The 13,386-nt window shown below is 45.0% G+C and overlaps 3 protein-coding genes across 5 annotated transcripts; 1 reads left to right on the top strand and 2 right to left on the bottom strand.

Moving 5' to 3' along the window:
- The first annotated feature begins 89 nt into the window (after nt 1-89).
- LOC122618008 (bromodomain-containing protein 7) lies at nt 90-3,262 on the top strand. Its single transcript, XM_043794122.1, has 4 exons — nt 90-263; nt 490-1,112; nt 1,174-2,839; nt 2,900-3,262. The coding sequence occupies exons 1-4, from the start codon at nt 206-208 to the stop codon at nt 3,136-3,138; spliced, it is 2,586 nt and encodes an 861-aa protein (XP_043650057.1). The 5' UTR covers nt 90-205; the 3' UTR covers nt 3,139-3,262.
- A 136-nt stretch (nt 3,263-3,398) lies between these two features.
- LOC122622318 (ethanolaminephosphotransferase 1) lies at nt 3,399-7,735 on the bottom strand. 3 transcript variants are annotated; one of them, XR_006326294.1, is made up of 9 exons: nt 7,197-7,735; nt 5,576-5,644; nt 5,329-5,515; nt 5,004-5,260; nt 4,786-4,940; nt 4,544-4,724; nt 4,268-4,477; nt 3,885-4,204; nt 3,399-3,617 (listed from the first exon to the last, which is right to left on the bottom strand). XR_006326294.1 is itself a non-coding variant. In XM_043800709.1 (9 exons), exons 1-9 carry the CDS (start codon nt 7,251-7,253, stop codon nt 3,531-3,533), a joined length of 1,245 nt encoding a protein of 414 aa, XP_043656644.1. In that variant the 5' UTR covers nt 7,254-7,735; the 3' UTR covers nt 3,399-3,530. The 3 variants fall into 3 exon arrangements, 2 of the variants coding, with proteins under 2 accessions (XP_043656644.1, XP_043656635.1); XM_043800709.1 differs by having other exon boundaries at nt 4,163-4,204; XM_043800700.1 differs by having other exon boundaries at nt 3,399-4,204.
- A 1,073-nt stretch (nt 7,736-8,808) lies between these two features.
- On the bottom strand, nt 8,809-13,341 carry LOC122613460 (alpha-aminoadipic semialdehyde synthase, mitochondrial). The gene is made up of 8 exons (XM_043787656.1): nt 13,172-13,341; nt 12,900-13,043; nt 11,979-12,155; nt 11,537-11,915; nt 10,906-11,480; nt 9,553-10,708; nt 9,317-9,493; nt 8,809-9,253 (listed from the first exon to the last, which is right to left on the bottom strand). The coding sequence occupies exons 1-8, from the start codon at nt 13,229-13,231 to the stop codon at nt 9,135-9,137; spliced, it is 2,787 nt and encodes a 928-aa protein (XP_043643591.1). The 5' UTR covers nt 13,232-13,341; the 3' UTR covers nt 8,809-9,134.
- Between the last annotated feature and the right edge of the window lie 45 nt (nt 13,342-13,386).

Below are 13,386 nucleotides of genomic sequence, written 5' to 3'. Positions count from 1 at the left end.
GGAAAAGCCGATAACCCATCGATTGGCATCACCAGTGTTAAAAACTATTTCGCTGATGTCAGCGAGACGTTTCAGAATTGTGTGGAAAAAAGGCACGGTCACACTGCTCATGGCGTCTGTTTTTCGCCACCGGATTTTTGTTTTTCATTATTTTGCTTACAATTTTCACCGATTTGCCTAATTTTTCGACAACCGGGAGCCTAAGATGGGCTCCTCCAAGAAGCACAAGAAAAACAAGTCGGAGCGACGCGAGAAATATGAAGGTAAGTGAAATGAAAGTGCTGTGTCTACGTGAGCCCCTGCTGCCATAGGCCATCTCGCTCTAACATTTTGCCGCTTGTTGTTGAGCATGCATGCACTTAGAAAAAATTGGTAAACCGTACATTTTATTTTATAAAATGGATCCGAAATGAATGGTTACAAGGACATTATACAATAATAATACAAAATGCAAATGTAATAAATCCTAATTTTTTCTATATTATACAGAATACAGTCAGCACCAGGACCCGGCTCAGCTGCAACGAGGTCTGAAGCTCATCCTTAAGGTGGGCTCGAATGCCACGCCAGAGTACAGTGCCAATTCGCCAATGGTGGACGGAGGACCGCCCACAGCAGCCGAGGCCATGATGTCGCCAGTCCCCGAGGAACTTCAGGATCACCAGGGCCATCGCGAGCGCCATAAGAAGTCGAAGAAAAAGAAGAAGAAGAAGGATCGAGAGAAGAAGCACAAACACCACAAGGAGAAGCGCCACAGAAGCAGAGATCGCCATCGGGACGCAGGATCGGACGAAGATATGCTGGCCGGCGCTGACGATGCCGCGTGCAGTGGATTCGCTCCATCGTCGGTTGCTCCACCGGCCGGCGATCCCGATTCCAGCCAAGACGGTTTCAGCTTTATGGACGATGACCAGTCACAACCGCTGCCAGAGAACATTTTGTTCTTCGCAGGCATAACCACAGATAACTCGCCATCAAACTGTCCCGTGACGAAGCCAATAGCTCCGCGCAAGCTGGACGAGATTCTGATGGGTTCTTCGCCCAACTCCTCGTCGCTGCAATCCTCCTCCCTGGGACTGGTAGGCAGCAGTCCCACCAAGCCCTTGCCCGACGTAAGACATTTTTCCATATCATGGCCAGTTCATTTCAATAACTGTATCCATTCCGTTTTAGCTTTTAATACCTTCACCGTCAACGCCAGGAGGAGCCAACTCATTGAATGCCCTTACACCCAAAGCTCTCGAAGCGCCAAAGACCCCCAGTAGTTCCAGTGAGTCGGGTAGGGAGCCCCGAAGCTGTGTGCTCAAGCTAAAGCAGCAGAAATCGCCGTTAAACAAACTTCTGGAGCACCTGTTGCGCTTCCTGGAGAAGCGGGATCCCCACCAGTTTTTCGCCTGGCCGGTAACTGATGACATGGCACCCGGTTACTCTTCAATAATTAGCAAACCCATGGACTTCTCCACAATGCGGCAGAAGATTGATGATCACGAGTATGCGGCTTTAACCGAGTTCACTGATGACTTTAAGCTGATGTGTGATAATGCCATCAAGTACAACCACGTGGATACGGTTTATAACAAGGCAGCTAAGCGGCTACTCCAAGTTGGAATGAAACATCTGCAACCTGAGAATTTGATGAGAAGCCTGAAACCACTGTCGGGTTACATGAGGGAGCTTACAGCCAAAGAACTTGGCTTTGAGTTGAGTTCGAACGATATGTCAAGGGAAAATCACGATTCGGCGGACGAAGGAGCTTCAACGGGAGCGGAAGAGCCACCAACTCCTGCTCAGCTGGAGGAGGAAGAGCGCAAGCGAACACTTCGTTTGGAGAATGCACCAAAAACACATTTCGAGCCTTATGTAGACGATTTAACGGGCGAAGAGATCCTGGCACAAGTGCAAAATGCTGCCCAACAGGCCAAACAAAGGGTAAATGCAAAGAAAAATGCCCACAAGATGGGTTTCCTGCGTCAAACGAAGGATGGCAGTACCACCCTGAATCTGTTGATAAAAGAGGAAAACGAGGGTCCTGAAAGGGTAGTAACCATTGGTGATCTAGTTGGCAAGCTCCAAACAGGAAGCACACAGCTACAGACGCGACAGGTTGACAAAAGGAATGCCATGAGGACAGTGAAACCATTGAACTACGGCGCTTTTGCCAGCTTTGCACCCACCTTCGATTCCCGCTTTTCCACTCTGAGTGCTGATGAAACGCAATTGGTTTTGCGCACGTATGGAGATGCCTCCAGTGCGGAATATGCAGAGAGCATCTTACAGTTCACCAAAGACTCTAGCTACGGGACCACCATTGCAAATGGTCTGCTGGATATCCTTACCAACGGAGAGCACAGCAAATCCCTGGATGAACTATACAACATGCAGCTTCATTCATACGAACAAAATGAGATTGAAAAGTGCTTTGAACAGGAGGAGCAAACCCCCAGTCAGCAGGAAACCACCGCCCAAATAGAGCAAGAATATGAGAAATACAAAAACACCCCTGTGGACTTCAAGGGATTGCAATCCCTTGGTGATCTTGGCATCGATGTGAGCTTCCTGGACGGCATGGAGGCTGAAATGAAGAGCTTCGAGCTCAATCGGCGCATGCACGAGCATCTTAGTCAAAACTTGACGCTAATCGAGAAACTGCGAGTTACCCAGCACGATCGCTTATCACAGCCTTTGCCGAATCACCTGGGACTCGTGCAGCCCGCCAGTCAGGATGAAACCCAAACCGCCCAGCAATTAACGCAGCAGATCAGCGATCTGGCAAAGAAGTTGCCGCCTTCCGCCATTGCCGATCCCTATGCCTTGCGAAAAGCAATGGGCATGTCCTATGGTAAGTCCATATACAAATAATGTTAATTGGCTTATTAATTAATAACTTTTATCTGTTTAGCTGGCTTGCCACCACCTCGACCCGTTTCTCCCCGCGTCCAGCTACCTGAGCTGCTCCAACAGCCGGTGGCGCTGCCACAGTTGCCACCTGTGGCCATGGAGATCGACGAGGCTGATGAACAGCATGGCGGTGGAGATTTGGAGAACGAACTACGCGAGTTCCTCGAAAGCGGATCTGGGCTTCATTCCGCCAATCCCACGGATGACAACAGCATTGTTGCTCAGCTGTTGCTGAACTAGGGGATCGGGAAATCTCCATGACGCGCGCTATGTTTATAATGTAAGATAATGAAATATCTCTAAATTATTTTCATATATTCAATGCGTTTGCACTCTAAATAAAAATTAAGCTAAGTATTAAAGATGCTCATGCTTTGCTGTCGGGGAAAAATGAAATCTAAAATCAATGTGATAAAAACACCATTATTTCTTGTTTACAAAGTTGGTAAAGCTAGCAAATGCGATCGGGCAACGATCAAGTATTAATTTATTTAACTTTCTTTTAGCACTAACAATTATATTTTCGTTTCAATGTCGAGCTTAAGCCTAAACACACTTTCAATTTGTCTTAACTGAACTAGGTAACGATTTAAAGTTTAAACACAACACAGTTGCAGAAGAACCGGCAAAAGCTAGACTTCTTCGACGTCTTCCGTGGGCTTGGCGTCTTCAACAACATCCTGCAGCTCTTCCTCGGCAGCGACAGTCTGTTTCGTGATCTACAGAAAATTACAATACGATGGGCGGTACAGTGAACATAGCCTTTGCATTATCGTAGGTTTACAACTTCATTCAGTAGCTGTCTTCAGGCACATAATACTTATCGGATCATGCAGTTAGGGCTGCTACATATATCAACATGCTGATTAAAAACATCTCTGACGATATCTCTTTCATGCGATTAGCCTAGGATTATCGTATATAGTAATAAGTTCTTAGCCTATGATTAGGAATTGGATTACATAATATCTTCGTATGGACTTTACCACATTAGAAACCGCGTATGGCGAGTATCGGTTTAGTGTTTTGATTTGAGTATGGACCACTTAGAACCTAGACATTAGGCGAGGGCTAAATGTTTGGAACCCATTTATATATATATATATATCACAAGATGGTTGATTTTGGTTGTCCCCGGTTTTTGATGTGATTTTTGTTAGTGAGCGATTTAGTTTCAATGGCTTTTCAACGGTTTGATTTTGTTATTATTCTGCAGAAGTGGTTGAGTTATATCTGAACCCGATTGGCTGCTAGATTTTCTTACTTTGAAGCAGCGAATGTGAAAGTGGTCGCACATCTCAGAAACCTACAAATAGTTCATATTTAAATATGCAAAAATGTAAAAATCTTAAATGATGAGGTATATTACCACGCCGTAGCCGTAGTGCCAGTGAGCTAAGGTTGAGAAAATGGTAAGCCCATAGAGTATCCATCGTTCGGTGTCCGACGTCAGATCTGTGTCGAAGACCTGTTGGTAGTAGGGAAAACAGCAAACACCCACTGTGGCGGCCAGTGGCCACATGAGCACATTGAAGGCATCGCAACGCGTGTCCGACATTTGGGCCACAATCAGTCGGCACTATAAAACACAATTTGATATATTTTTTACTTTTGCACCAATTGCGATAAACACTTTAGTACTTACTGCGATATTTGAAAATATCGTGCCATAGAGTATCCATAAAATTCGAGGCTCCTGGTTGATCACATCAGTTCGAGAGAAGAACGACCAGACTACAGTGATCACAAAAAGCCAGACGAAGGCGAAAAATGGTCGCAGCATTTCCCACATGGGTCGCATTTTTCCAGTCTTGTTTTTATAGGAACTAAAACAGACAAAGTGAACTTATAACTTATATAAACTAATAGGCGGGTATCGAAACTTACAGGTAGATATTTCTAGCTATAATCGGATGACTGCTGACCATGCCGGAACCAATTAGAACGAACTCAAACATATTCGCCACAGTGAAACCATATATGCTGAAGCGATACATCTCAGGTCCAAAGACGGTGGCCACAAACAGCATGCCACTTACTCCCTAAGAAAGAAAGGAAATTATAAATCTAAAATAGTTAAATGAAAGTATATTTGGTTTACTTACCCACATGGTAAAGTCGTAACCCCAGGGCAAGAACATAACACCCGTGTTGTACTTTTCCACGTGCGTTAGATAGAAGTTGAGAAATACGTTCCAGATCACAAAGAACATACGAATCGGCGGCAAGTCGTGGGTGCCGAATAGGGAGAATAGGTAAATGGGTATCAGGGCAGCTGAGTAGGAGTCCAATCCATGATCGAATAGCTCTCCCAGAGGTCCACTCGTTCCAGTTCTTCGAGCCTGCTTGCCATCCATGCCATCTGATGACGAGATTAAGTTGTAGTATTATGGCAATAACTATAGTTGAGTTCTTTGTTCAAAAACTCACCCAAATTATAGTAAATAAGTATATTTATGGCCGCCACTGTCCACACCCAGGCGGGCACCGTATTTCCCGTCTCGGAATTGGCTGCATCAAAGCCCCAGTCGTAGTAAGCTATCAGGATAAAGTTGACGACAGTCATGAGAAAACCCACGAAGGTAAGAACGTTGGGCGCCAGCCATTTGGGAACAAACTGGAAAAGAAATGTGACTTGAAATGTACATATATATGGCAGTAAGCTTTTATAGAATACCTTCACACAGTAGTTCCAAAACGGGTGCATCACATAGACGCTGAGGAAGCTCGTGTCTATACTGCTGTACTACGGAATAAATAATAAGATATATTGATTAAAAACATTTTTCAAGACACTTTCCCTTTCCTTTCGCTTCTATTAATATATGCCAACAGTGGACGTCTACAAGTTGAAAGTTAATCTACAAGTTAAAACTGAGTGATTCGTTTTCGATTCATATTTTGTCAAGGGGAAATAAATTACACTTTACCGACGAAATTTTTCCTATCTTTTTGGGTACAACTTTATTTAAGGAAGATTTGATAAGATATCGATTTATACCAGTGCGCAGTACATGTTGTTATAGAGCAAAAGGGTATGTTGTATTCGTTGAAAGTATGCTACACCTAGAACAAATCAGTTTCCGCTCTTTTGTCTTCGTTTTGACCATGACTTGAATATATAGTAAAGGATCACCGAGAGGATCAACCCATGTTGATACGAAAGTTGATATTTAAGTGCCTCAAGATCTACAGAGTTGAAATTAATATGCAGAATCCATTCAAGTCGGTTAATACAATAGATAGTTAAAAGTCGAGTCATTTGGGTGGAATATTAGATTCCCTAGCATTTCCTTAGATCTTAAAGGTCTAGATTTGTGTTCTATTTTAAAGACAACTCTAAGGCAACTTTCGAGCTTCCTACTTTGCCCCGCTTGCGAAGCTAGTTCATCTTATTGTCTTTGCATGTTGTAATCTTTACAAGTACAAATTCCACTATTGATAGCAGCCAACTCATCCCCATCCACCGAATCCGCACTATCTATCTACAAATGTACTTCAACATGTACGAGTATAAATGTTTTCAAAGCTCCAGCACATGGTTCTGTGACAGTTCAATGCCTTCTTTTAATGAACGTTTGCGAAACATTTGTTTAGTATGGTTATCATTTAATTGATGACCTACACTTGTAGAACTATATACTACAACATTTTGATAGTACAGAATTTCGACACATAGTTGCCTAATCTGCCTGGCGAAGCAACCGGAACTGGAAAAAGTCATAATCCGATAATTGAAAGCCGTTACACGTTGGGAAAAGATTTTCAAGTTGATAAGAATAACAAAGTATCATGGAACCCAATCATTTTTATGATGATAATGAACACGATAACTGAAATAGTAACAAAATACATTGCTACCAATTAGGGTAATTAAGCTTTACTTTTTTCAGTGTTGTAATGTAGAGGATCTGGTTTAAAATCTTTCGAAAAACATAGTGAGTTCTAAAGTGGAGCCAAAACTAATATGCCCCACTCCAGAAAGATTTTAGTAAGTCGTTTAAACTTAAAAGTGGAACATTAAACCTCCTAAGCCTAAACATAAGTTTTTCAAAACTGATAACCGATTGAGGATCGGTTAAGAATTGAGTGCATTAGACTTGTTTTGAATTCAATTCAAGTTTTCTGGGGGTAAAATCGAACGACTCGAGGAAACTGGGTTAAATCGATAATGTATTTCATTTCGAGGGATTTATTTAGAACCCAATAACAATTGACCGAACTGGGAAAGTGGGGGATTACCCGATTGGGACACATTGATTTTTACCGCCCACCGCTCCCCCTTGAAAAGAACTCACCTTGTAACGCTCGAAGCCCCGCAAATGAGCCTCCGACAAGTATCGCATGCAACCCATTTTGTAATTGTTAATTTGTCTACTACTTTTCTAATATGTTTTTGCCGTACTACCCCACTACTGCACAGTGGGTGGCAAGTGATAACGCTGGGGAGTTTGCACTTGGATCGGAAGTCAGATTAGCGGGTATCGGCTTGACCTTTGCTATGGGTCAGTCCGTTGGCTACTTGAGCATTGTATTGTATAACATCTGCGGATCTACACAGATATGCGATTCACGGATTCGTTCACACGCGGACGAACGCGAGAAGCGGAATGCGGAATGCGGGTAAATTAAATAATCGGTTTGTCCGCTCTCCAAAACAACACGCAACACGCAAACAACAGTTACTCCTGCACTCGTCCAACTGCCGACGACGACGAAGAAGAAGAAGAAGAAGAAGAACCGGACGGAGACGAGCACGCAGACGTACGTATGTGTATGGGTGTATAGACCACAGCCCAAAGATGAAGAACACACGACGCACTTATTCCGGACGGCCCGGCATCTGAATGGGAACTGCGGACTCGGACGCGGACTTATCAATCCCAGGCCCGATGGCCCAGCCGAACGCGACTTGGGTTCCACAACTGCGAATCCCCGTGCGCACAGCACAGCCCACCAGTGATGCCCACTTGGCGGCTATTCGGTTTGATCCGGGTTTTCCCAGCGCCCCTCCGCCGGATGTTCTGTGCATCAACTACATTTTGGTGGGTTTTGGTTTTTCATTTAAATTTCGCCGTTTAGTTCATCATAAATCCATTTTCCGATTCGTTTTTGAGTAGGAATTTGAATTTTCAAGAAACCATTGCAATAGCAAGTACAGTTATTTCTCATACAAAGGTAACCACTGATAATAGAAGTGGAATCTGGAAAACGAATCTAATAGAGTCCTGGAGTAATGTTTCAAATCTCATATCATATTCCATATTATTTGGAAATCATCAATCATATTATAGATTGAGAAGAATACCTTGAAAAGTACCTTTTACTTTCCGCTGGGTATGCTGAAAAGAGGAAATTATAATAGCCACTTGTATGACTACGTGTAATGGGCATCACTAGCCCGCACAATCTTATCTGGAAAAGATTGTGTGTGTGCTGTGCATTGAATGAATGTGAATTAAAATTTGTAAAACGCGAGATTGCTCCCACTCCCCATGGGCAACCAAATTGCTGCCCGGCGGAGAGGTTATCAGTCCCAGGCTCCACATTTGCCACAGTAATTCCAGGGAGATGTGTGGCCTGTTGTTTATTACAATTAAAAAACGTTAATGACCGGATCACCATGATGTTTTATGCGCGTGTTTTATGGAACACTAAATATAGATTGACCGGGTTTCTTCACTTAATTTTAGTTCAAGTTCGGGAGATAACCCTTCGCTGATCGAGATCGGGTTGCCAGGCGCCAAGGGTACAATCGAACGGAAATCGAATCTTGAAGATTAAACGGTTCGGAAAATGGGAATGATTCTAATCATAATCAATGTTGTATATTCCAGGCCTTCTAACTTTAAACTTAAAATACAATCGACTCATACAGTATAGATCAATATTATTATCGGAGCACTAAAGTATTTTGTTTTTACCATAAATATTTAATCATTAAATCATTTACAATCAGCTCGAAATTATTTCACGTTAAGGAAACATGTTTCACAATGTGGACAACAACCGCTACTTGTTTACGTACCTCAAGTAGCTCTAGTCATAAAACTTATTCCAGTATTATGATAACGTAATGACACTCTTATCGAACAACAAAATACGAAATACGAAATACGAAATACCCGAGTGATAAGGTGATAAAACAAATAGTATCACCGACGCGTTGGGCAGTCAAAAAAAAGTAATATGAATGAAGACTTAAGCTTATTTTCTCGGCTCTCAGTTCGGACTACTTAATTCAGCCATCTGGAGGTTTCCGTGGCAGTCAGACCCTCGGAGCGCAGACGTTGCAGCATGGGACGATAGATATCGGGGGTGAAGGGCAGCAGGACGCCGCGTTCCTGGATCTCACCTGGAATGGCAATGATATGGGATTACTTAAATGGATCTAAAGAGCAGTGATAGGGAAACCCACCGTCTAGGATCATTTTGGCTGCAATGGCAGCCGGCTTGCCCACCGTCATCGCCATGGCAGAGTGACCCTGGGGCTGTCCGTAGACCACGAAGTTGATGCCACGCTCCTCACGACGACCATCGGGCCAACGGATGCCAACTTCATGGCGCAGCACCACCAAGTCGCGTTCATCCCGCTCTGTAAATGAATGATATAATTACTTAGAACCACATTTCCAAATTAGGTGGTTAACCCACCAAAGGCCAGTCTCTTGGAGAGATAGTGACTAAGCGTATCCAGCGGAGTGTTCAGCTTCACCACAGGAGTATCATCCAGCAGGCCCAAGCTCTCGATACCGTCCGCATCTCCAATGCGCTCGGTTAGCTTCTGCTTGAGGTTCTCGTAGAAGATGGTCGAATCCGTCATGCCCATGAGATGGATCACAAGCTGGCGCCACGTGACATCCGGGCCACTGGGATGCAGCAGAGCATGTGGCTCCGGATCGATGAGTCCCAGCAGCTGCATGGGCTTAATCGACTCCGAAAAGCCCTTATAGCGTATGGTTCCACGCAGCAGAGTGTGCACATCCCTGCCCAAGCCGTAAAGGCTGCCGTATTTGGTGGAATCCCTATTGGGGAAACCCTCCAGAGCGAATCCTGGCAGGAAGTTCAAGCTGCGAGGACTTGACAGGAGTTCCCCGCCGCCGGAAATCTCCACAATTTGTCCCTGACTCAGATATTTAGCAGCAGACAGAGTGTTGAGAAGTACTCCTCTGGGTGACCAGGAGAACTTATATCTCAGGGCATTATTCGAATGCTCCGGAGCTGGCAGACCGCCACAATAGCTCACGAAGGACTCGACAACGGCTCCCTTGTCCTGCACCTCGTGGATGCACTCCAGCGCCAGAAGGTGATCGATGCCAGGATCCAGGCCCACCTCATTCATGATGGTCACTCCCTTGGCCTTGGCCTCCTCGTGCAAACCGGAGATCTCGTCGTTCACGTAACTTGCGGTAACCATGTGGGTGCCCTCTGTGACGCAATAACGTGCCACCATACCATGGAGGCTGTAGGGCAGCAGGGAAACCACCACATCCGCCTTGCCACACAGCTCCTGCAGGTGACCAGTGCTCTCGTTCACATCCAGATAGACGCTTTCCACTCCGGCATACTGTTGCGCCAGGCGATCGGCCTCCTCCTTGACCTGCGAGCAAACCGTGATGCTCACGTCCTTCTCGCGATGAAGCCACTCCACGAGTGGAGCGGACACCATGCCAGCTCCCAGGACCAAGACCTTCTTGTCCGACTCCGACCTTCCCTCCATCTTGTGGCGCGATCTGTGGCTTTGCGACTCTCGGAGCTCCTGTATGTACTGGAAGCCTTCGGTCAACTGACCGTTACTGGCGATGATAGCCTGGAAATAAGCACAGAGAAACGGAATTTACTTGCTGATAACAGATGCAGATAACAAGGCATGATGCACTTGTGTTTAAATTAAGAAATCCCCTCTTCAGTAAATATTACTTACAATATAAATCGTTAGCTTTAGGTATCTTTGTATAATAATCAATGCTCAACAGAGATATTCCATAACTGCGTAAGTGAACTCACCGATTGAATGGGGTATGAGAAGTCCTCATCCGCCAACGGCTTCTTGGCATCACTCTTAATAATGTCATGAACATGAGGGGTCAACAGCTCCCCAAACAAATCCGTTGATTCCCTGGGCAATTGTGTGGGCATATTGTCAATCGAACAGACCAAAACTCCGGGACCCTTGAAGCTCTTGGTATCCTTGTTCCTATCAGCATCGTACAAGCAGAATGGAGTGTCGATGGTGGTGCACTCGTTCATGAACTCAATGGAGCCACCGGGATCGGCGGAAATGTCGCAAATGGCCAGCATGCGATGGGGCAAGGCAGGACTACCCTTGCTCGTGGGCAGCCACGGCGTGTTTGCCGGACGGAGCAGATTCTTGGCATCCGGAATGCTGATCAACTTGGGACTGCCCACGGCCCAGTAGATGCCGTTGACGATAACCGATGCGTACGGAGCAATCTTCGTGCTGAAGGTGGAAATGTATCGCTCGGGGAACTCGTCGTATTCCTTGGCATCAAATCCGCCGCCCTCACGACGCTCCAGATGATCTGAACGGCTCACTTCGCAGCCGTAAAGCTTATTTTGATCTAATATTAAAACGGAATGATAGTTCATTCAGAGATAAGTAGTGAACTTTACTCACTTCCATGCTCGGCCACCTTGCGAAGCATCTCAGGTGGAACATACTCAACCGGCAGCTCGGAAAACACCTCCTGGGCACCTTGCGAAACATTTCCAGAGCCAGTGAACACAAACGTAAGTGGCCCAATGGACTTGGGCATCATGCCAAGCGAGATCTCGTAGCCACAATCCCGGATTGCCTGGCGAGCCATCGAGGAGTTGCGATAGTTATGGGCGGGTCCAATGTGCATGAAGGGTGTATGATGTCCCAGGGCCAAGAGACGCAGTCCAATCCCGTGCAGGATGTTCACCATGCCAGCGACTCCGGCATATTTGCCAAAGGCCACCTGTCGAGCACCGCGTTCGTCGATGATTCGCTCGTAGTCGATGAGGCGAATTTTCTATGGACAACAATGGCAATATAATATAAAAACTTTATAAAAATAAAAAATTGTGGCAAAAACCTTTTCCAAAATAGCATCCAGAAGGGGCATATTCGATTCCTGCGCCTTAATCGTGTGCGAAAAGAAGCAGTATGTCTTGCCGGGAATCAGGGCATCAATGGGCACCTGCTTCACTCCAAATATCACCGAAGCATCGCTGATGTCCTCCTGAATATGAGCTCCAGCCTGCATGTACGCCTGTTCCGGAAAAAGCAAAACAACTCGGTGTTATTAATTGTTATTTATTCAGTTAAGAGCCGAGCCCACTTATCTATTCTATTAAATCCAGAGCAATCTTTACAATGCATCAGGCGGAAGATGAGGTTATTATACACGTGTGATCCATGTAATCTCCTCGCCCCTGCACTTTATTAAATCTGATTAATTTTTATAATTTTTTCCCTCAACTGAGCTAGTTGTTTTTGTAATTGAATTTATTTTAAAGGTATTAGGTATTTTATTATTAGGTACTATAAATAAACTAATTGCTGAACCTGTTGATATTTTACTATCTTAGTTCGAATTTTCGGACACCACCTAGTCTTCTTTCTCACGTGACCCTAGTAAAATGTTATCATCCTCACAAATCAGTTAAATACAGTATATAGATTCCTTGCAATCGTTGCTCCCAACGATAAGCTTTGCTTCCCATTGTTTTTCCTCTCCTCAGCGTTTGTTTTGTACTCGAATTTCAAGGCCAGCAAATTGCCAAATTAAGAGCTCCACGGAGGCTTATCATCCGAGTTTATATTTATGATGCAGCACTTGGGGGGCGTGTGTTCCACTATATATACATACCTACAACATACTATGCTACCTATATACGCGTACTGGCTGGCCTGACGACCACCGATATGATTTCCATTGGCGATTAGCCGCAGACTCAATAAATCCGTTGCCAACTGGCCGTGGAAAGTTACAAGCTGTGGATAATGGGCTCACCTGCATGGGATATGCCCGACGATTGGAGGGCTGCACGATGACCTTAACATTCTGCTTGACCAACTTCTGGACGTGGGTGGGTCCAAAAGGAGCTCGTCGCTCCCACACCGACTGATCCTCTCGCCGAATGGCAATCACTCGACTCTGGAACAACAAAAGATTGGGGAATATTATATACATACAACACAGATATTTCAAAAATTAATATCTTTTATACTCATATGAATGTGTTTATTCATTGAGGTTGCAATTGGGGAGTGGAAGCCACTCACATGACGTTGTCTGGTGAACGGATGCGCGATTGTTGCGCGCTGTTGAATCACTCGCCACATGGTTCGGCAGCTTTGTGGGATCAAGTGCGAATTTAATTGTAACCGTAGCGCGTATTCTTGGCTTGAGTGGACTGATCCGATCCGTTGGCTCCGAGCTCTGGTACTCTTCTAAAGGCATCGGTGGAGGCAGCCCGCGAAACAGCCTCTAATCAGCA

This window comes from Drosophila teissieri, chromosome 2L (assembly GCF_016746235.2).
Source record: "Drosophila teissieri strain GT53w chromosome 2L, Prin_Dtei_1.1, whole genome shotgun sequence".
Classification (NCBI taxonomy): domain Eukaryota; kingdom Metazoa; phylum Arthropoda; class Insecta; order Diptera; family Drosophilidae; genus Drosophila; species Drosophila teissieri.
Note: the sequence above shows the minus strand (reverse complement) of the source record. Positions and strands in the feature narration are given on the sequence as shown.

Bases quoted from the DNA above. Each gene is read 5' to 3' on its own strand.
- LOC122613460 (XM_043787656.1), bottom strand. From the start codon at position 13,231: ATGTGGCGAGTGATTCAACAGCGCGCAACAATCGCGCATCCGTTCACC. The intron at 11,916-11,978 runs GTTTTTGCCACA...TGTTGTCCATAG, and splicing joins TGGATGCTATTTTGGAAAAG to AAAATTCGCCTCATCGACTA. The intron at 10,709-10,905 runs GTGAGTTCACTT...GCTTATTTCCAG, and splicing joins TCTCATACCCCATTCAATCG to GCTATCATCGCCAGTAACGG.
- LOC122618008 (XM_043794122.1), top strand. From the start codon at position 206: ATGGGCTCCTCCAAGAAGCACAAGAAAAACAAGTCGGAGCGACGCGAG. The intron at 264-489 runs GTAAGTGAAATG...TATATTATACAG, and splicing joins GCGACGCGAGAAATATGAAG to AATACAGTCAGCACCAGGAC. The intron at 2,840-2,899 runs GTAAGTCCATAT...TTATCTGTTTAG, and splicing joins AGCAATGGGCATGTCCTATG to CTGGCTTGCCACCACCTCGA.
- LOC122622318 (XM_043800700.1), bottom strand. From the start codon at position 7,253: ATGGGTTGCATGCGATACTTGTCGGAGGCTCATTTGCGGGGCTTCGAG. The intron at 5,516-5,575 runs GTATTCTATAAA...TTTCTTTTCCAG, and splicing joins TTTGGAACTACTGTGTGAAG to TTTGTTCCCAAATGGCTGGC. The intron at 5,261-5,328 runs GTGAGTTTTTGA...TCTCGTCATCAG, and splicing joins ACTTATTTACTATAATTTGG to ATGGCATGGATGGCAAGCAG.